At 42.9% G+C, this 22,307-nt stretch overlaps 1 protein-coding gene across 2 annotated transcripts in view; it reads right to left on the reverse strand.

Annotated features, from left to right (window-relative positions):
- The window catches only part of ARFGEF3 (ARFGEF family member 3), a 189,846-nt gene that overhangs the window by 40,190 nt on the left and 127,349 nt on the right, over positions 1-22,307 (reverse strand). For both annotated transcript variants that reach the window (XM_017848989.1, XM_017848991.1), the window contains 8 exons: positions 19,129-19,236; positions 18,288-18,503; positions 18,020-18,130; positions 15,212-15,362; positions 13,128-13,448; positions 11,068-11,201; positions 8,017-8,162; positions 6,200-6,379 (listed from right to left, as the gene is read on the reverse strand). In XM_017848989.1, coding sequence (XP_017704478.1) covers positions 6,200-6,379; positions 8,017-8,162; positions 11,068-11,201; positions 13,128-13,448; positions 15,212-15,362; positions 18,020-18,130; positions 18,288-18,503; positions 19,129-19,236 — 1,367 coding nt within the window. The remainder of the gene's footprint in view (positions 1-6,199; positions 6,380-8,016; positions 8,163-11,067; positions 11,202-13,127; positions 13,449-15,211; positions 15,363-18,019; positions 18,131-18,287; positions 18,504-19,128; positions 19,237-22,307) is intronic.

The raw sequence follows: 22,307 nt of genomic DNA on the forward strand, positions 1-22,307 counted from the left end.
TTTTTCTTTTTTTTAAGATTCCCCAAGGAAACCAAAGGGTTTGGGGGATTTTGGGGGGTTTTTTTTTTTTTTTTTTTTTTTAATGTATGAACCTTTGCTTTATTCAATTTGTTAAACAAGAACTGATTAAATTATTTCCCCCCTCCCCATAACAGTCATGGAAAACATGTCACTTGTTTGAAAGAACAATACCATTAGTTACAAAATTTAATTGTAAGGATCAAGCAGAGGTTATTGGTCTAACCAATCCACATTGACAGCTTTGAAGTGTTCAGATGTTAGTTTTAAAATAAAGGTGACAAATACCAATCACATTCTCACATTACTGTTCAGGATCTACATAAACTTGGTTCTGGAAATAGTTCAATCACAAAGGTATGAGAATAACACTGTAATCACCGGTGATCAAACCAAGGGTGTAATTTTACAAATCACTTTTAGTAAGAATCAATTCTAACATTTTAAAAGTCTAAATCTACATAAAACTCAAAGCAATATATTTTTCTACTTGAGACCAAAATAAGTTTCCTTTTCCTATCTAAGCATAATTCTTTAAGATGAATCTGAATTCACATGATATACCTTGTCAAACTTTTCCAAAGAATTTTAAACCCTGCTTTAGAGACAAATTCTTACATTATGTATACATACATTTTTCTTTTACGTATTTTTTCTTCAAAGACTAATGACAAGTTTATGAGGTTAATAGACCTTTAATGTGCAAACATCACCACAATCTAATTTAAAAACAATTTTATTTACCCCCTCAAAAACCTCAGTACCCATTTGCAGTCATTGCCTACTCTACCACCCCACCCTCAGCCTGAGGCAACCACTAATGTACTTTTTGTCACTATAGATTTTCCTATTCTGACATTTCATATAAATGCAGTCATATAACATATGGTCTTTGGTGACAGGCTTTTCTCATTTAATGTAATGTTTTCAAGATTCATCCATGTTGTACATATATCAGTACTTCATTTTTATCGCTGAATAAGATTTCCTTGTGTGGACATAACCTAATTTAATGTATCTATTCATCAGCTGTTGGAATTTGAGTTGTTTCTAACTTTTTGGCTATTATGAATAATGTTACTATGAACATTTGTGTACAGGATTTGTATGGATGTTTTCATTTCTCTTGGGTACACACCTCTTGAGGAACTGCCAGACTGCAAAGCAGCTGCACATTTTACCCTCTCACCAGCAGGGCATGAAGGTTCCAAGGTCTCCACCTCCTCCCTCACCAACACTTGCTATTATCTTTCTTTTGAGACCGAGTCTCACTCTGTCGCCCAGGCTGGGATGCAGTCGCACGATCTTGGCTCACTGCAACCTCCCGCCTTCCGGGTTCAAGTGATTCTCCCACCTCAGCTTCCCGAGTAGCTGGGACTACAATGTGCGCCACCACACCCAGCTAATTTTTGTATTTTTAGTAGAGATGGGGTTTCACTGTGTTAGCCAGGATGGTCTCGATCTCTTGACCTCGTGATCCGCCCACCTCAGCCTCCCAAAGTGCTGGGATTACAGGAGTGAGCCACCGTGCCCGGCCGCTATTATCTATCTTTTTTATCCTAGTAGATGTGAAATATTATCTCATGTGGTTTTGATTTACATTTTCCTAATGACTAATGATGCTGACCATCCTTTCATTAGTGCATATTTAATGCCATTATTGACATGGTTCTTTTTACATCTGTCATTTGCTATTTGTTTTCTGTGTATTTACATACCACGTCCTTTTTGTTCCTCTCTTCCTCTTTTACTACCTTCTTTTATGTTAAATACATTTTTTGTGATCACTTTCACTCATGTTTATTTTTTCATCTTTTTCTGTTACTCTCTTGGTTGCTGCCCTAGGGATTATAATATGAATCTTCAATTGATCACATTTGTACCTCGAGTTAATACTGAGCAAATTCTGGCAAAATACAGCAACTTTGCTTCTACATAGCTCCATTTCCCATCCTTCCTTTCTGCTAATGTTATTTATATTACATCTTCTTTATATGTTTAATAAATCCAACAATACAGTGTTAGAGTTATTGTGTTAAACGTTAGGTTTTTGAAATAAATTAGGAGAAAGAGAAAAATGTATATACTGTTTTATATTTTCCCACATATGTACCATTTCTTCTTATGCAATAGATTTACCAGTTTGTGTTACTTCTTTCAGCTTAAAGGAATTTAGTATTTCTTGTAGAATAGGTCTACTGGCAAGATATTCTCCCAATTTTGTTTATCTGAGAATGTTTTTTACATCATCTTCATTTTTGAAGAGTAATTTCTCTTTCATTGACAGTTTTTCTTTCAGCACTTTAAATATGTCATTACATTGTCTTCTAGCCTTCATTCTTTCTGAAGAAGTCAGCATTAGTTAATCCAAGCATTAATCCTAGCATTAGTTCCTCTGTAGTAATATAGTCTTTCTCTTGCTGCTTTTAAGGTTTTGTCATTGTCATCGAGCATTTTGACTATAATGTGTCTATTGTAGATATCTTTGTGTTGATCCTAATTGGGGTTCCACTATTTCTTTAAATATATTTTCTCATCTGTTTGTCTTTCTCCTCTCCCCCTGGGACTCTCATTACAGGTATGTTGGTATGCTTGACATTGTTCTACAAATCTCTGAGGCTTTGTTTATTTTTGTTCAAACTTAGTTTTGTCTGATCTTCACAATAGCTAATTTATATTAATCTATTTCCATGTTCACTGATGCTTTCTTCTGCCATCTCAAATCTTTCTGGTAAGCCCGTATAGCTAATTTTTCATTTCAGTTATTGCCCTTTTCAACTCTAAAATTTGCATTTTTATAGTTCCCATTTCTATATTTAGAATTCCTATTTTTGAGTCATTGTTGTGTTTGCCCTTAATTTTTTCAAACATATTTAAAAGGTACTTTGAAGGCTCTGGCTCCCAAATATATCTGGGCTCACTCTAAGTCAGTTTCTATTCACTATTTTTCCCTCTGAGTATGTTTCACTCTTTCCTGTTTCTTTGCATTACTCATATTTTTGAGAATTAGACATTTTAGAAAATATATTGTAGCAATGCTGGATGCTAATTTATTTTTGAGGGTTCCCCCCTCAACCAGACTAAGGTGCTTGGACTTAGTCTGTAGAATCTGTCTCTTCCCATGGAGCTCATGTGTCTGCTCAGTTTTTGTTCTTCATTTTTATTTTTTATCCTGACTCCCTAGTGTTCATCCCCACGTCTGCATAGCTTAGTAGTTAACTGATCATGTGGGTGGAAACTGTGCTCAAACACCTTGAGTCTTTAAGTTTCCTACCCTCTGGCAATCAATCTGTGTGAGAAGGTTGGCCAGAATATTCAAAGTTCAGCCAGTTTTTATCTCCCATTTCTTTTACTTTCTGATGAAATCTTTACAGTCTCCCCTGTACATGCCCCAGGGATGTGTGAACAGACCATTTGGTCCCTCTATGAATCTCTGATATCCAGGATCTTAGATTTCTTGCTAGTATGCTACTGACTGCAAACCTTAGGCCAGCAAGGTTGCAGGATTCTCCTGTTCATTTCTCCATGAATTCATCACTTTTAATTGACAAGTCAATGATCTTCTCCCCACTCTTCTCCATACCAAGTCTGTCCCTGGTTGTAGAAAAGCTGATGATTTTCTCAGTCAGCCTCACACGGGTCAAACTACTCTTCTTGCCAATAGAGCTTGGGAGTAAAGGTGGTTGCTTCAGTCTTTGGCAAGAAAGTCAGACTCCCACTATTCTTAACCAAAGTTCTAGCAAACACTGTTTTTAAGAATAAATGCTACTCAATTTGGTGTCTGCTTTTGGTCAATTTCCAGACCCCTCAGATGGTTGGTTTGGACAATTCTGTCCTGTCCTGTTTTATGCTTGATTTTTGTGGGGAAGGTTAACCTAACTTCTTCAAGTCACCATAGCCAAAGCTGCTCCTGTCCTTAATCTTCCTAAACACATTTAAGCATTGTTATTTTAAAATACGTCTCTGATAACTCTGATATCTGGGTTCCTGTGTGTGTTTATTGTTTGTTTTTTAAACTTTTGTTTTCAATGACATGTTATTTCCTAATAAGCCTGGTTATTTTTTATTGAATGCAAACATTGCACCTGCAAATCAAGAAATAATTTGAAGCTTATTATTAATGGTGCCTTCTGTCAGAAAGGCACTAGAAATCTCAGATTACCTTAATCTCACGTCAGGGATTGGGATTATTTGAAGTTGGGTTTATTTTCTCTTATGACTAATCTATTTAAGGTTCACCTCTCTTTCTAAGATGTCCCTTTCACTTCAAGATCCTGACTCAAGATGTCAGGAAGTTACCAGACTTGGGAGGTCCCAGACTGCAACTTTGCTGAGCTTCTCCGTCTTTTACTGTACTGGTGCAAAAGTAATTGTGGTTTTTGCTGTGATGGCAAAACCACAATTACTTTTGCACCAACCCAATATCTTCCTTTTTTAAAATAGTAGATTCAATTTTAGGAAAAACAGCCTCAAATACCAGGAAGATTACTCTGGGTATTCTTTTTCTCCCACATCTTGGCCCTGTAGTTCTTCACTGCCCTATAGTATGTCAGTGTCTTTGAGTGATTAAAATTTTTTTTTATCCAGCTTTTTTTAGTTGTTCCCTGTGGGAAAGTTGATCTGAATCACCTAGTTCACTCTTATGGGTATAAAGTCTTAGGTATTAACCCATCTAGGTTAACTTATCTTAGATGTTAATGATCTAACCTTTAGGTGTTAACTTGTAGGTGTTAACTATCTAGGAGCTAACTATAGGTATTAACTTACCTTAAGTGTTAACAATCTAGTCTTTAGGTGTTAACTTGTATTTTCATTCCTTTATTTCCTTAAACTTACTAGGCATTTTGATTGAATATTTTGCATGGAAGATACCAATATTTCAATCCAATTCTTTACAGGTCTAGTTGTACCATTGGTTGTTTTATCAGTTCTCTCCATTGCCTTGTTTTCTTGTGTGTTTTATGAATTTTTAAAAAATACTGAGAGCTCATATACCTTGAAACTTTGTTTGCGGGATTATTTTGTGGCCTGAACTGATATGAGTTGCTCTAGGGGGAATTTTGTTGCTTCCGTATGGTGCCTGTGTAAAGTTTCTCAGACCCTGAGGTGGTGCAGTTTCACATACAGATCACATAAAAGGGTTAAGTTGTAATAATAAATCCTGGAGCGCTCTTTTTAAAAAACTTTCCATTAAGAGCTAGTGTTAGAAACAAGCTGACAGTATCCTTAGGAAGTTTGTTTTAATTCAACCTTGGCCTGAGTGAACATTAAGTTTGTTTTAATTCAACCTTGACCTGAATGAACATCAGCTTTGTAAAGTTTGCATTGAGATTTGTTTTCTGTTTTTGTGCACTCTCGTCTGGGATGACCAGAACTTCTGCTCCACTTAATAGCAAATTCCCTCATGGTAAAACCAGCCTAAGGGCTCTGCTTACTTCTCTGGCTTCCCATTGGCACTCAGTTTTGGGGCCTCCTTACTTTCTTGTCAGTGTGTCAAGGTATTTGAAAGAAATGTTTAAACCTCTATTCAATATTTTTGGTGGATTTCAGAGAGAGAGATCTTGTATTTCTAGCCCACCATCATGTGAAATACGAAGTCTCCAGTTAGTTTCTTTACCTTGCCTTCAGTGGACAGTATGGCAGCAGTTAGGAATATAGGCCAGGTGTAAAGAGATAGGCCAGCAGATTGCCTAGGTTCAAATCGCAGCTCTACCGATCACTGATTATGTATCCTTAGTCAAATTACCTTTCTGGTTTTTTTTTTTTTTCCTGACGGAGTCCCACTCTGTCACTCAGGCTGGAGTGCAGTGGCGTGATTTGGGCTCACTGCAACCTCCGCCTCCAGGGTTCAAGCGATTCTCCTGCCTCAGCCTCCTGAGTAGCTGGGATTACAGGCATGTGCCACCACACTCAGCTAATTTTTGTATTTTTAGTAGAGATGAGATTTCACCATGTTGGTCAGGCTGGCCTTGAACTCCTGACTTCATAATCTGTCTGCCTCGGCCTCCCAAAGTGCTGGGATTACAGGTGTGAGCTACCACGCCCGGTCCTGCTTAATTTCTCTGTTACAGATTCCACATAGGATTACTGGAAAGAGTAAGAGTGCAAAGCTCATAGAACCGTGCCTGCCACTGCACTCAGTAAGAGCCAGCTATGACGCTGATGACCATGTCACACTGACCTGGTCTTGGACGTCCTCATCACACAACTCCAGCTGCATAATGCGCTCAAAAGGTCGGAAGAGTGCTTCATTGAAGTGAAAATGAGGTGGCTCATTCCAGTCAGTGAGGACCTCTGTCAGTATGTCATGGATGAAGGAAACAGCCTTCTGTGACACATGTCTTTCCTTATGGCAAGCAGCCTGCAAAATTCATCAGAGAGTGGCATACCATCAGGACAGCAGACAGTGAGAATGTGATTTCTGAAGGCCTTCCTGCCCCACCTCATTACAAGGAGGTAGAAGCAGCAATTCTGTTAAAATCAAAACACTCTAAGGGATAAGTCTAAGCAAACTGCACACTAAATTGCAGTTTTAACAATTTAACCAGCTTATCAGGCACAACTTCAATTTCATGTTAATGTTTCTAGAAAAAGAAAAGTTTCTGGTAATTTATTTTTCTGTAACATGACAGTTTTCTTAAATGGTACAGAACATGCTCACTATAAAGACACCAGAACCCAGACTAGGAATAGCTTATGGTTTCATCTTAGCTGTGCCCCACACGTAGGAAGATAAGATGAGTCATCTGTTCCTCAGTGAGGTGAGGGACAAATTGCCACAGTAGCTCTAATTGGTTTACAAACCTCCTGGTATCCATGCTCTTGAGTAGTCCTTTCCTGTACTGGCCCTGGGCTTGGAGGTGTGAGTTGCTTTGGCCAGTGGAACACAAGCAAACATCATGTAAGAACAGAATTAAAAAGTACTTGTGATTTGGGGTTAACCCTGTTGTTGCTCTTTGGAACCCTAAGAATGCCATGTGAACAAGCTGGGGCTGGTCTGCTGGAGGCTAGTCTACATGAGAGACCATGAAAAGAGAGACCTATTTGTCTAGCCATCCCTGTTAAGGCCATCATGAACCATCTGGCCCCAGACTTTGCACCAGCTGACCATAGATACACAATTAAAGCCAGTGAGATCCGCCATGCCTGGCCAACCCCAGAACTACCCAGAGAAGCCTACTTCAAATATCTGACTCATGGAATCATGAGCTAAATAAATGGTTGTTGTTTTAAGCCTCTAGATATTGGGGAGGCCTTATTGTAGAGTAAAAGATAACTGACAGACTTTTTCCCCATGTCTACATTGCTATTTTCTACCCATTTTGCTTACTAGAATGTTCTCAGGTTAATAAGTTCCAAGAAGTGTTTTATCATTTATCTCTACCAGGTAAGAGCAAAAGGGCTGTTAAGAATAGCTATCACTGCAAAACAGGGCAACAGTTTTCCCTGTCAACTTGGAAGTGGCCAGTCCTCATGTGTTGAGATGCTTAGATGTAGAGCTGCCATAAAACTGATCACATGAACTGCTTTCCTTTGGAGAGTGAAAGGGTCTTAGTATTAATTTTGTTAAGAAAACTAAGACATACTGTTCCCTGACTGAAAGGACACTGTCCTGAGTATATTTAGCTATTAGAAAACAGGGACTGGTAGGAACCAAAGACATTGTTATATTTATGTATGCAAATAAAGCTATTAGGAACCATCCACAGTCTTTCTGTTCCAGGCTCAGGTTTATACCAGATCATAAAAAATGAAAAACTAGCTGAGTTGTACAATTGCAAAGAAAGAGGGTCAGAGTGAGACTAGGCTAGTACTGCCCTTTGGGGTGATTCTTTAGATGCCATGAGGTATAACTAGAAAACAGTGATGTTTGTGACCAGGTGATGGGCAAGTTCCCAACAGTGCTTTGTTCCCCATACATGACTGCAGGCCCCCATGCTGGCTCTGTTGGTCATTGACTTAGCAGTTCCAGGCTCTTCCCACCTTTCCAGTGCTCACCTCCACTAGGTGTGGGGCCACTAGGCTCCAGCAGCGCATCACGTGCAGCAGGGGCCGTGCTTTGCTCCGCACAATCCTCAGCATGGCATCCCCCAGGCGGAACAGGTGGAGGGCGCTTTTTCGGTCTTGAGTGGATTTAACTTCTCCTACAGGAAGGCAAGAACATAAATGCCAGAAAGCCCAAACTCAGATATAGTCTGACCTATTCAAGCAAAGAGAGAGGTTGAAAATCTAGGTAGGACCAGTAGGGTAATTCAATATTGGCTAACCAAGGGAGGAGGGAGCCCTGGATTCAAGAAGAATGTGGTGGTTCACTCAGCAAGGCCTGCATCGCCCTCTCACTCAGCACTGTAGCTGCGGTAGCTGAGATGTGACACGTGTGATCAGGAATTGATAAGAGGGAATGAGGTAGCAGTTCGGTAGGCGGGCCGAGAAGTCCGACTGTCTGGGTTCAAATCCTGGCACCATTTAGTAGTTGTGTTTTATTTGGCCAAAGATTTTCCTCTTTTGGCCGGGCGTGGTGGCTCACGCCTGTAATCCCAGCACTTTGGGAGGCTGAGGCGGGTGGATCACGAGGTTAGGAGATCAAGACCATCCTGGCTAACATGGTGAAATCCTGTCTCTACTAAAAATATAAAAAATTTGCTGGGCGTGGTGGTGGGCACCTGTAGTCTCAGCTACTCGGGAGGGTGAGGCAGGAGAATGGCATGAACCCGGGAGGCGGAGCTTGCAGTGAGCCAAGATCACACCACTGCACTCCAGCCTGGGTGGCAGAGCAAGACTCTGTCTCCAAAAAATAAAAATTAAAAAAAAAAAAGATTTTCCTCTTTAATGATCTCATCTGTAAACCTGGGGATAATACTGCCCACTCCTAAAATTGCTTTAAAGATTAAATGTGATAATACACATAAAGTGCTCAGCATGGGCCCAGCACATACTAACTGAACAACATTATTAGCTATTATTATTACTCTTGTTCCTGTCACCTTTCACTTCATCATCTACTTTGACAATTCTTAATAAACCTCTGCAGCCTTTGCCAAGCAGGCCTGGTCCCTCTGCTGCTCAGTAACATGCTGTCTGGCCTGCTCTGTCTTGTTTCAATACCATCCTTGTCTACCCTGATCTTGGGCTACTTCTTTGCCACTGTCACCTTCATTTTCCCCACTTCCTTCTTGCTCATGTCCTATTGCCTCTCCTCCACTTCCTACTGGGGATGGGACCCAAGTCTAAACACAAAATTCATTTCTGTTTCATATATACCTTACGTACAGCCTGAAGGCAATTTTTGTATCCCTTGGGGACCCTCAATAAACTGTGTTGTGTGCCTGCATTTTGAGCATGGCCCGTCACATGAGGTCAGGTGTGGAACTTTCCACTTGTGGCCTTATGCCAGTGCTTAAAAAGTTTTGAATTTTGAGCATTTTGGATTTTTGGATTAGGGATACTCAACCTGTAATAATCACCATGGATGTTTACCCTGCATCAGACACTGTGTTGGTTCTGTAAGTCTTTAATAACTTTAATTTTTAAAGCAATCATATTTCCTTTTTTATTTTTTTTGATGGAGTCTCACTCTGTCGCCCGGGCTGGAGTGCAGTGGTGCAATCTCAGCTCACTGCAACCTCCGCCTTCCAGGTTCAAGCAGTTCTCCTGTCTCAGCCTCTTGAGTAGCTGGGGCTACAGGCACATGTCATGACGCCCAGCTAATTTTTTTGTATTTTTAGTAGAGACAGGGTTTCACCATATTGGTCAGGCTGATCTCCAACTCCTGGCCTCAGGTGATCTGCCCGCCTCGGCCTCCCAAAGTGCTGGGATTACAGGCGTGAGCTGCCGCACGCAGCCTATATTTTCTTTTAAGAAGAAAATATAATTATTGCTATTTTATAGAGTAGAAAATTGAATGTCTGAAAGGTGATATGACTTGCCTCAGATGCTGTGGCTGTTAAGTGTTGGAGGCCACATTTTATATTCCTACCTGATTGATTCCGAAGCAAGTCTCCCTCTTTCTAGATTTACCGCCTCTTCCTGGCCCCTGCTCACTGTGTGCTTTGTAAGCTCAGAGTCTACTGTTTTCTCCAATGAGAAAGACTTTGAAGGTTACCCCTGGGCTCAGAGATTCTCTGAAAGTCTGATGGGCCTGGGAGGTTGGCTTTATATTGCTCAGGTTTTAAAGTCTATTAAAAACGAGTGGAGCAACAACTGTGGCTCTCAAATCCAAATCTGCAGCAAGGATGAAAAAATCAAATATACTGCTTTTAGAACTTTAGATTCCTAAGGACGGAAGGGACCTCAGAGGTTGTGCAGTCCAACACGTCACTACAGTGCGTCCCCAGCACATGGCTCCCTGTCTCTGCCCAGAACTCATCTGGGACAAGGTGCTCACTGTTTCAGGACAACCACTGGTGCTGTGAATGAACAATTCCATCTGTGAGCAACCTGCCAACCCTCTGGGTCCCTTATTCAGTACAACTCTACTTTGTCTTCCACAACACTGGCCTTCAAGAGGCCTCATTTATTCACCTGGCCTCACTGGAGACGACACGGATACTGACCCATCATTAATGGGATATGCCTCTGAGGTCAGTTTTGCAAGAGTGGTATGCGGTTTCCTTTTTCACCACCCATTTTGGGATCAGTGGTTGTTTCTGCATATCACAAATCACCTCTGTCCAGCCAACTGGACAGAGGTGTGTGGTGTGGTTTGTGATATGCAGAAAAGTTCCACCTTCATGTGAAGGAAGCTATCTGCACCCTAAGGAGCCACACAATTTCTACCACAAGCACAAAACTTAGCAGAACAACCTAGTCCAGCTCCAGTGGGAATTCTTATAGATGTGGTAGCAGCAACGTTTCCATTCACAAAGAGTTACACCACCCCTCACACAGGGTGCCTCAAAATCCGGAGACAAATCTATACTTGGGCGTAGCTTGTGTGAGTGTAAGCAAAGGGAAGGTGGAGTCAAATCTTCAGGCATGCTGCTGGTGACAGAGGCCTGGGCTGTTTCCTGCTAACCTCCTGGTATATGGTTTCTTCCGGGAAACAATTACCTGGCATTGCCAGAGAGTAATCAACTGTATCCGTAACGGAATGAAAAAGCTGAGACTGCGATGCTTTCTTCAACTGGTAAAGAAAGCCTCCCAGGGCCATGAGGTTCAACTTATCCGTAGCATCTTCAAAGAGCCTGGATGCAAACAGAAAGAGATGTGTTATTTGGCAACAATTCAGCAAGGTCTTTATGGCAGAATGATTATGGTAATTTTGTTGATGTGATCAATGGAAATGCGTGTAAACACTGTAGACAAATGTGTGGTATTATTATATCTATTCTAACTGTGTACAAGTCTGCTCTGTGACATTTTAATTCAAAGGCACAAAGAATATATTTAAAAATATCTTTGTGCCCTCGTGGTCTAGCTCAGCCATGGCAGGCTCTCATAAAATGCTTGGCAAGAAGCTGAAAGATGGCAAGGCGTTGTTCCCAGAAACTGAGTAATTGGGAATGGAATCTTCAGAATTAGCTTCAATTTCACAAACGATGTCAAAAAACCCCAGTAAATGGATGAATACGTTTTGTCTGTCTATAATATATGAGCATAAAGCTGGAAGGGATACAAAAACAGCTAAGAGTGGATCCTGTAAGCCCCCCACAGGGCGGGGACTGGCCTCATACACACCCGAACACCTGGATGTGATGGGAACTCAAGTATCTATTTGGAAGAAAGAATGTTCCCTAATATGATGGGTCTTGCAAGTTCTTTTTCTTTTCTGCTCAGCTGGGCACAGACCTTGCCAGCAGAAAGATTTAGGAAGGTGGGGAGCACAGTAGCAGAATTTAGGGGAGGATTTGAAGGTCACTGGAATGAAGAATGGTAAAGATCAAATATCTGTTTTATGAAGCCACAATGAGGAATGTGCCAGGTGAACCTTCCATGGCTCTTGGGTCACCCTGGTATCTGCCTTCCAAGCCTCATGACACCACAGGGCAATCAGTGCTGTGGGGGCACCATGGGCTGCTTCAGGGAGAGGGTCACTAATAGAAATGGAATGAGTCCTTTTTGAAGGAGGAAAATGAGACATACAAGTTAAGATGGGAATTAGTGGATCTAACGTTTATAAATTATCCAAACAAACATATTTTTCTTGCTATTTTGATACCATTTGGTTTCTGGGTCCCATTGACCATTTCTCCTCCCTCATTCCTAGTAAGAAAATAGTGATGAATATTATATTCCACCTGACACTGTCTATTGCTTTCCAGATTCTAAAACATTTTCACAGCCAAATTGGATAAGCAGGACAAAGCAATTATGGTAGTGGGATAGTAGATGGAGAAACTGAGTCTCAGCGCAGCTATGTCTACAGACATGACCCGGCAGCTGGGGAGTGCAAAGCCAGGACAGGAACTCAGGTCAATCTGAGTCCCAGCCCAGGGAGTGCTCCTCCCACTCCCATCCCCTTCCTGACAGTCCTCCCTGTGCCCCTGCAGGGGGTCTGGGACACAGTGACCAAATGCTGTGTCCCAGAGGTAAGAGGTAAGTGAGGTGGAGCTGTGTGTGACTGGTGACCAAAAGCACTTTCTACATCAGGAAGTACCACCAAAGAGTTGAGACGATTGGTGATTTTCCCTCTTCACCTTCACATGGTTGTTGGGCATCAATAGGTAACACATGCATGTGGGATTTTTGAAAACAGCCATAATCATAAAAATAGTGGATTTTATCATTTGCCAAGCTCCGCTCCAGGTGCATCAAGTTACTAATTAATTTACCCTCACAACTACCCGGTGACAGAATTACTTTTAAAAAATGACCCTATTTTACCAATGGAGAAGGCCAGGCAGGGCCCAGGGAGGTGAGATTGCCTGAGATCCCAGAGTAAGTGCAGGGCTTTGACCCCAGCTGGCCTTCCTCAGACCCTCCAGTGTTAGCAGAAAACGTTTCATTCCGAGTATGGATGTAATGGTAGAGAGAACAAAGCTTGAAAAAGATGGAAGAAATTTAAGGGATTGGCTAACACATGGGTCGTCCCTGGCATGACTGAGACCAGATGGACGTGGGTGTCGCCTGGTGAGCAGGCTCCCGGGGCGTGGGAGGCCGGCGCCGCGCACCTGTCGGCCTGCGTTGAGAGGGTGAGCACCACCTTGGCGGCGCTGCTCCCGCTCATGAGGCTCCCGCCGCGGAAGTCCGAGGCCCGGCCCCGGCTGCCTTCTCGGACGAGGTCCTGGATGGACAGGGGCTGGACAACGGGGGCCGTGCTCAGGGAGCGCCCCTGCTCCGGGCTCTGCTCCGTGGGCGAGCCCTCACACTCGGCGTCCCCAAGGAGGCCAGCACTCCCAGTGGCCTTCTGGGGCTGGCTGATGGTCAGAGGGGGCTGCGAGGCGCCATCGCTGAAGTGGTTGTGCTCCAGGGTGCCCACGTACTCACACACCCTAGCAAGAGCACAGACAAGCAGCTGTTAGACTCTGCAGCTCATCACTGCAGCTCCATCAACCCCACAGTGCCAGACAAAGGAAATGCAGCCAGCTCTGCCAGCTCCCCAGCTTTCCTCTTTCCTGTGATCAGTCAGTCCTTCCCTCCTGTGTTCTCATGTCACACAGCATTATTAGTAGTAGTGTTTCAGTTAGACCAGACAGCCTTGAAATGAGTAAAGGATTATTTGGGTTCTTCCACCCCAGGCGGGGAGAAAGACAGGCAATGAGGCCCCGTTCATCCAGTCCCCCTGCCTAGTCCAGCTTACTGGCTTATCTCTGCCCTCCTGCTGTTTGAGCCACTTTTCCCCAGGCACCCTCTTTCCCTCTATATAGTGCTCTGATTAGGAGTTGGGAAGCATTTCCTTACGATGGGATTCCAGAATGGCCATAGCTATGACCGACAGGCCATCCAGCCACAATGAGTTCTGCCCAGCCACCTCCTGCCTGGTCCTGACGGCGCCACATAACTCAAGTCTGGGTGCGGTGGGTGGCGGCTGGGTGGAAGGGCAGTCACCGAATCATGGCAAACACAGAGAAGAGTCACCACATGTGCTACAACCGCCAACTTCTAAATGGTTTGTTCCCAACAGAACTTGGGACAAGGATGGTTCGCAAGATCCCTCATCTCAGAGTAAGTCCGTTTACCGGTAGAGCGTTGTGGATAATCCACTCTGATGTTCTAGAATCAGGGAATTTTTCAATCCCTTACCCACTGCTTGTGTACCAGGATAGCCTTTTCCTTTTTTCCTTTTTTTTTTTTTTCTTGTTAGAGCAATAAAGAGCAGCAGGTTAGCAGCCTTCATAATAGAACCATTTTGCTCAACAAACACTCATGGCTAAATTTGCTTTGACAACGTGAAACTGAACCCATCTCTGGCTGGTGCCCTGGGCCATTGGCCATCACCCTGGCCACTCTTGCCCCATGCCTGCCCTGCCTAGATCTGGGTTTGGAGTGAGTGTGAGGCGTGTGCTGCAGAGAAGGAGAAGGCACAGTGTGGCCAGTCCCCGTCCTGTTCCATGGGCAGTGCTCCTTCCACGGTACTGGGTCTGCCCTGATGCAGTGCTTGGGGAGATGTGCTTTCAGTCTTAGTTGTAAGAGGACCTGGACTCGGGAGCTGTTGCTGGTTTTCATCTTACAGGCACTGTGCACTGTGTAACTCACTGGGAGCTTCTTTTCACTTTGATGCTACAATGCTTAGAGCCAAATTTTTGGTCTGTCTTTGGCAGAGGTGTACTATTTTGTTTTGTTTTGTTTCGGTCTAGCTACATTAAAAGTAGGTATCTTGTATTTTATGTATCCAAATAGACTATCTGAAATCCTTCTTTAAGTAAAGAGGACATTGATAAACATTTAGCAATGTAATATTGCAGAGACATGACCAGTTTTAGATTGGCATAGTATTCACTTAACTTACATAGCCATCTCTCAATCAATTATTTGTTTTTTCTTCCTTCCCTCTCTCGTAAAAATGTCAATAGAAAAGTCACAGTTCCTGAAACCCAGTTCTGTCCCTTGTTCTTCAAAACATACATTTAGTTGGGCCCTTATTGCGTCTTCTCTTTTCATGTCTTATTTGAAGTTTAATCAAACTCTGTGAATTGTTATAATTGATTTACATGCCGGCAGGCTCTTGAGGCTACCCCTCTCCACCCGCCAGAGCCCACTCCAGGCTTCCTGAGGCAGGGTCAGTGCCATCTGGGGGTGGGAGCCCGTCATGCACCTGAACACGTGTGGCCAGCAGTCCGGGTTGTGGCTTCCCATCTCCAGGCCTACGCTGAGGATGGCCTCCATGCACAAGACGTGGGCAGTGTGCAGCCACACCCCCTGCACCTTCCCAATCTGCTCCAGTTTCTGCTCCACTTTTAGTTTCACTGTGCCAGAAAGACATTTATTAAAATAACAGGTTGAGTAAGGGAGACAGAAAGGGAGAGAGAAAGAATGAAAATGAAAGAATGTGTGTCATGCAAGGGCAAAAGGGAAAGGACAGACGTCAGTGGCAGCAAGTGCCTCCACAGCAGGTCCTTGCGGACCATCATGCAAACCACTCAGCCGGCAGGTCCCATGCGCCGGTGGCCCCAGCTCTCCAGCTCCAGAAGTGGGATGGATCCTGAGCTGGCAGGTGCCATTCCTTCCAGGCCCTTTCATGGGCTCTGGGTCAGGCACAGCAGTGCGGATGGGTTTCATGAGCCAATTCCAGGTAAAACCATCTGGGCCCATACCTTTCACCCCTCCCAAAAATTGGACAAATGGAAGAATTCCTGGCTTTCTACAAGTTTTCTCTGAGATTATTGTAATGGTAGGCTCTCATTATGATCATCATCTCTAAAACAACTTATTTATGTGTATTTTGAGCACCAGAATGACTGCTCTATCACTGAAAAAGACCGATTTCATTTCTTCCCTTGAGTTTGTATTTGTGAGCTCCAAATAAAACTTGAAAAAATTGTAGACCGGGCGTGGTGGCTCACACCTGTAATCCCAGCAACACTGGGAGGCCCAGGCAGGCGGATCACCTGAGGCTGGGAGTACAAAACCAGCCTGAACAACACGGAGAAACCCTGTCTCTACTGAAGATACAAAATTAGCCGGGTGTGGTGGCACATGCCTGTAATCCCAGCTACTCAGGAGGCTGGGGCAGGACAATCACTTGAACCTGGGAGGCAGAGGTTGCAGTGAGCTGAGATCATGCCACTGTACTCTGGCCTGGGCAACAAGAGCGAAACTCGGTCTCAAAAAAAAAAAAAAAAAAAAAAAAAAAAAAATTGTAGATGATTAATGAGAAAGAATACAGAAAGTGACTTCAGATGTCAGTAATGCAAAATGCTAAGGCAAGGCCAAACCACAGTGTCCTCCTTGAAAAAAGGTTTCAAGTCACTGCATGTGGTAGGATAACTAAGTGGTGGTCCAGAACCCAGAAATATAGCAAGCCAACCTCAAAGGAATCCAAACCATCTCCTAACATAAGAAGCAAAGTGATTTTTAGCAAAACATTATTTGTCTCATAAATGTGATACTAATTTTATTTATTATTTATTTATTTGAGTTGGTTGGACTCAGTCTGTTACCTAGGCTGGAGCGCAGTGACACCATCTTGGTTCACTGCAACCTCCACTTCCCAGGTTCAACCAATTTTCCTGCCTCAGCCTCTGAAGCAGCTAGGATTACAGGCACCCGCCACCACGCCCAGCTAATTTTTGTATTTTTTAGTAGAGACGGGGTTTCTTTCACCATTTGGCCAGGCTGGTCTCAAACTCCTGACTTCAAATGATCCGCCCACCTTAACCTCCCAAAGTGCTGGGATTACAAGTGTAAGCCACTGCACCTGGCCATTTTATCTATTTTTTTTGAGATAGGATCTCACTCTGTCACCCAGGCTAGAGTACAATAGAATGATTATGGCTCACTGCAGCCTGGACCTCCCCAGGCTCAGGTGATCCTCCCACCTCAGCCCCTCAAGTAGCTGGGACTACAGGCACACACCACCATGCCTGGCTTATTTTTGTGTTTTTAGTAGAGACAGGGTTTTGCTATGTTGCCCAGGCTGGTCTTGAACTCATGAGCTCAAGTGATCCACTTTCTTTGACCTCTCAAAGTACTGGGATTACAGGCGTAAGCCACTGTGCCCAGTCTTAATCTTATTTTTTATTTGTATTTAATCAGAATATTGTGGTCTTGATTTTGTGGTTTTTTTTAAAGAACTGTGACTGTAAGGATTTTTATGTAGCTCATGGTTGTAAAATACTTAAGTAAACTTGTGAGACTCCATTTTAAGTTAACGCTGGGGATCTGTGAGAACTATTTTGTTTTCAAATGGGTCTCTAAATTTTATTCAAATCTGAGAAACACAGACCTAAGCTGTGTTTTCAGCTAAAATGTACAGCTGACTCAGTGACTTGCTACTGTGTACATATCTGATAGTAGTTACACAATTTGGACCACGCTTGCATTTTTCTTTTTGTTTGCTGCCTGCCTTGTATCTTCTGTTGCTATCAGGATGGTCATTCTCTTCCCTTAGATCCAGATAATCATCCGCTTCATTGACTCACTGGTTTCAACAGGTTAAAAATCAGCCATTTCCCGAGTTCACAAAGCTCAGATTTTTCTCTGATGAGAGCCTCTTCTTCCTGAGCCTCCCCTCATTAATTTTCTCCATCTGTTTTCTCCCCTTTAGAAAACTGGCCAATCTGCCTTCCCCACTATAACCCGAAGGCTCTTCAAGTGTGCACTTGTGAGAAGTGCCAAAGCCGGTGACTAGATGACAGATATGAACAGTTAGGCCAGGTGGGCCCGCGGGACTCCTGGGCCTGCTGCACTTTCCTTGCCACCAGGGGTCAGTATGTCTCTCATTCTCCAGAGATCTCTTCTGTAGGTCACCTGTGGCTCAATGGGATCTCGAGATCAGTGGTGTACACATACTGGGCATCGCACACAGAACAGGCACAAGTATTGGCTGGCGTGTGTTACCCTGTGCAGGTGTGTGCATACTGCACCCAAGGCATCAGGTGGGTTCTGGCCCTCCAGTCGTTACCTTGTGTGATGGCATCACTGGGTTCTTGGGCCTCCCTCTCTTCTTTTTCTTCTTGGACACAGGAGGCAGCTGCCATCTGGGCAAGAGCCGAGGCGCAGTTAGCAGCAACCCCTTCGGAGGAGACAGACAATGACTTCTTGACTGAGTATATCCTCTAACCATTCACCGAGCAGAACGCCTTCTAAAAGTTCCCCCCACCCTACCCTGCCAGGTCATTCCCAGTAAGTTCTGCAGGACCACAGCCAGGGAACACTACTTCCGCTGGTACCTAGAGTGCAGCTCAGCCGTGCGGCTTTCCGCAGCCCATCGAGGCTCATGCAGATGGCATCCCGTTCCTTCTGGTTCTGCTCTTTGATGCCTTCAGCTCCCAGAATGAAGGCCAGCCCTTTGGAGCTCCCTGCCATTCGACCAGTCAGTGGGGTTGATAAAGTATCGATCAAGTTCTTCCAGCAGCCCACCAGAATATAGCGAGCAAATGCCACACCTGGAACATGGAGGAGTGTGTCATTTTCTAGAGACAAAAAGGACCTGATAATGAATGACATGGCGTTCTCTTGCCATCAAATGAGCAGTACAGAGTTGCATGCAATTCTACAAAAGGAAATATAACTTAATGGATTATATGGGATCACGTTTCACTTTGTTCTTTTAAAAACAAATGTTGCATTATCAGCTGAATGATGCTACGTGACTTCCATCAATTACTTTTCTTTTTTTTTTTTTTGACAGAGTCTTGCTCTATCACCCAGGCTGGAGTGCAGTGGTGTGATCTTGGCTCACTGCAAGCTCTGCCTCCCAGGTTCACGCCATTCTCCTGCCTCAGCCTCCTGAGAAGCTGGGACTACAGATGCCTGCCACCACGCCCAGCTAATTTTTTGCCTTTTTAGTAGAGACAGGGTTTCACTGTGTTAGCCAGGATGGTCTCGATCTCCTGACCTCGTGATCCACCCGCCTTGGCTCCCAAAGTGCTGGGATTACAGGTGTAAGTCACCGCACCCGGTCCAATTAGTTTTTCTAAGCAAGACAAAATCTTGATTCAAGTCACCACATAATAATGTAATTGCTGGTAACACATGCAGTGTTCATAAATTCAAGATCCAAGTCATTACCTGCCACTGTGGAGTCATCGATTCTCCTGCTCTGGGCAAAAGGAGACTCTGTAGCAGCTGAGGCCATCAGCTGGCCACCAATGGCACTACTCTCTAAGCCATCAATATCTGTCAAGGAAAAAGAGTGAAGTTTTCCCTAAATAAAACACTCCAGTCAAAAACAAGGAAATGGCCACCACAATATTCATTTTTAACAAATATTCCTTGTATCTTTTATGTTTCAAGCATGTAGCAACCTTTTATGAGACTATCATAAATTTTGTTTTATTCCCTCAGTCTAGTTTTATCTTATGTTGGAGTATTTATTCTTCTGTTACATTGTTGCCATCTTTATTTAAAAATAGATGTAAACTATAAATTATCTGTTAGAAAATCTATTGATTTAGAATATTTTGATCTTAAATACTCTTTTTACTCAGAATCATTGATTATGCCCGAATTATATATTCCCAAACCTGGTACAGGTAACCCAGATGTGAACTTTTCTTTCAGAGCTTCCTTACATGAATTAAGAGGAGAATAAGCCTCTTTGGTCAGATCATCACATAGTCAAATTGCAAAGTACAATAAATAATACCTTATAATTTTCAAAGTGTTTTCACATAAAATTTTTTGACTTGATCATTGAAACAGCTCAAATTAGGTAAGCAGGTCAGTATTATTTTTATTTCACAGAGGAAGAAACAGAGTCCTGCACCACAAAATGACATTTTCGTCAACCACCAACTGCATATAAGACAGTGGCCCCCTAAGATTATAATAGCATATTTTTATTGCACCTTTTCTGTGTTTAGATACACAAATACATACTACAATGTTTTTACAGCTGCTTACAGTATTCAATACATGCGGCGCAAGTTTGTGGCTTTGAAGCAATAGACTATACCATCTAGCCTAGGTGTGTAAGTACACTCTATGATGGTCACATAATGACAAAATTGCCTAACAGTGCATTTCTCAGAACATGTTCCTGTCCTTGCTAAAGGATGCATGATCATGTTTAAAGTAGGTAAATGGTTCAAGGCCATGAGGCTGATGGTGGAAATAATTAGTATTCATGTCTTCTGACTCCCATCCAGGCCTCTCTACACCATTCCAGCTCCATACTAGATCCTCAGTTATCCTGTTTAAGTTTTTGTTGAAACAAATTCTCTTCTACAGAATTAGCTCAACAAAAAACTCTTTTAACATTATGGTGAGGAAAGGACTGGAGTGGGGTCGAGAAGGCTGAGCTTTAGTCTTGGCTCTGAATTAAGTAGCCTTGTAGCCCTGGGCCAGGCTCACCAAGGCCCCAAGTTCCTCAGTATAAAGGAAGTGACCATTGGAAAAGTGACTATGGAGTTGAAATATACATACTTGGATGCAACTAATATAGCTGAATGCAACACAGGGAGGGGATGGGAAAGGAGGGTAGTTGTGGGTTTTTTGTTTGTTTTTGTTTTTTTTTGAGATAGGGTCTCACTTTGTCACTCAGGCTGGAGTACAGTGGCGCAATCTCAGCTCACTGTAACTTCCACCTCCTGGGTTCAAGCAATTCTCATGCCTCTGAGATGCAATTTCATGAATAGGTGGGATTACAGGTGTGTGCCACCACACCCAGCTAACTTTTGTATTTTTAATAGAGATGAGGTTTCACCGCAATGGTCAAGCTGGCCTCTAACTCCTGACCTTAAGTCATTCTCCCGCCTCTGCCTTCCAAAGTGCTGGGATTACAGGCGTGAGCCACTGCCTGTAATTATTAGTATTTATTCCCTGAGTTTAGGACTTCACCCTCACCCCAGGAGGATAAGACTTCTTTGCATGGTGTTCTACTCTATCTTTGATGCTTACAGAAATTACAAAAAGCCTGGAGACTTCTCGGCAACTATCAGGACCAAAACAGGGACGAAATTTATATGGCTGCTAAGGTGGAAACAGACTGGTTTCTCTGAAATTAATTTGATGTCTGGTCAAATGACCTAATGATATTTGCCAGAAATTTTCATTTATCAAAGTATAATGGATGTTTCCTATGTGCTAGGTAAAGGTCTGATGAATTCAAGTAATGCAAAGTTTATTTCTGTGCTAAAATTCCACAGTTCTATACAATACTCTGACACGACACCAGGAACGGCCACAGTTAGTACAGGGTTCATCATCGGATTGCTGGCATTGCTTCTCCTCACACATAACGAAAAGATCAGATAGAAGTCTCCAAACTCTAGGCTAACTGCTGCTCTGATTCATTTGTCACTTCATACCTGGAATTTCAATCATAAAGAATCATAGACCCTTATTTTGTTGAATTATTATGAAAAGCCCTTTTCATCTTTAAAGTTAAATAACTTTCCTGTGGACATAGCAATTGAGCTTACTGTTCCATTAATAACAGCGATGGCTAATTAATGGTGATGATTGATGAATATGGGAACTATGAATAGTCTGTTACTTATTCATTTTACATCTACTGAATGACTTCTTTTATTAAGGCCTGGGCAAGAGAGTCACAGAGATCACTTTTGGCAGAAACTATGGTATTTGCAAATTAAAGCTGGAATGTTTAGGATCCTCATCCAAATTCTCAGACTTACAAGCTCTGGGCAGTACCTTCCATCCCTACTGAAAGGAGTTTGTAAAAACAGATAGAAATCAAGCATTGCTTATAGGTAAACTAAATAAATGGCTCTCATACATTTGAATGATTAATTCTCTTTTCTTTTTTTCTGTTTCTTCTTTTTTTTTTTTTTTTTTTTTAAACAGTCTCGCTCTGTCACTCAGGCTGAAGTGCAGTGACGCGATCTCAGCTCACTACAACCTCGGGCTCCCAGGTTCAAGGGATTCTCCCACCTCAGCCTCCCAGGTTGCTGGGACTGCAAGCACTTGCCACCATGCTCGGCTAATTTTTGCATTTTTTTTTTTTTTTGTAGAGATGGGGTTTCACCATGTTGGCCAGGCTGGTCTTGAACTTCTGACCTCAAGTGATCCACTTGCCTTGGCCTCCCAAAGTGCTAGGATTATCGGCGTGAGCCACTGTGCTTTGCCTGAATGCTTATTTTTCAAATGGATGTAAATGCTATCATGATTAACAAAACACAAATTGATCACCTCTCCAGTGATCCTGATCTGCAAAGTTCGAGACCCAATCTTACTTCCCCTAGTTCCATCCTAGTTCTTGAAGCAAGACTCCAAATGCCAATCAA

Source organism: Rhinopithecus bieti, unplaced genomic scaffold, assembly GCF_001698545.2.
Source record: "Rhinopithecus bieti isolate Rb0 unplaced genomic scaffold, ASM169854v2 scaffold_31173, whole genome shotgun sequence".
Lineage (NCBI taxonomy): Eukaryota > Metazoa > Chordata > Mammalia > Primates > Cercopithecidae > Rhinopithecus > Rhinopithecus bieti.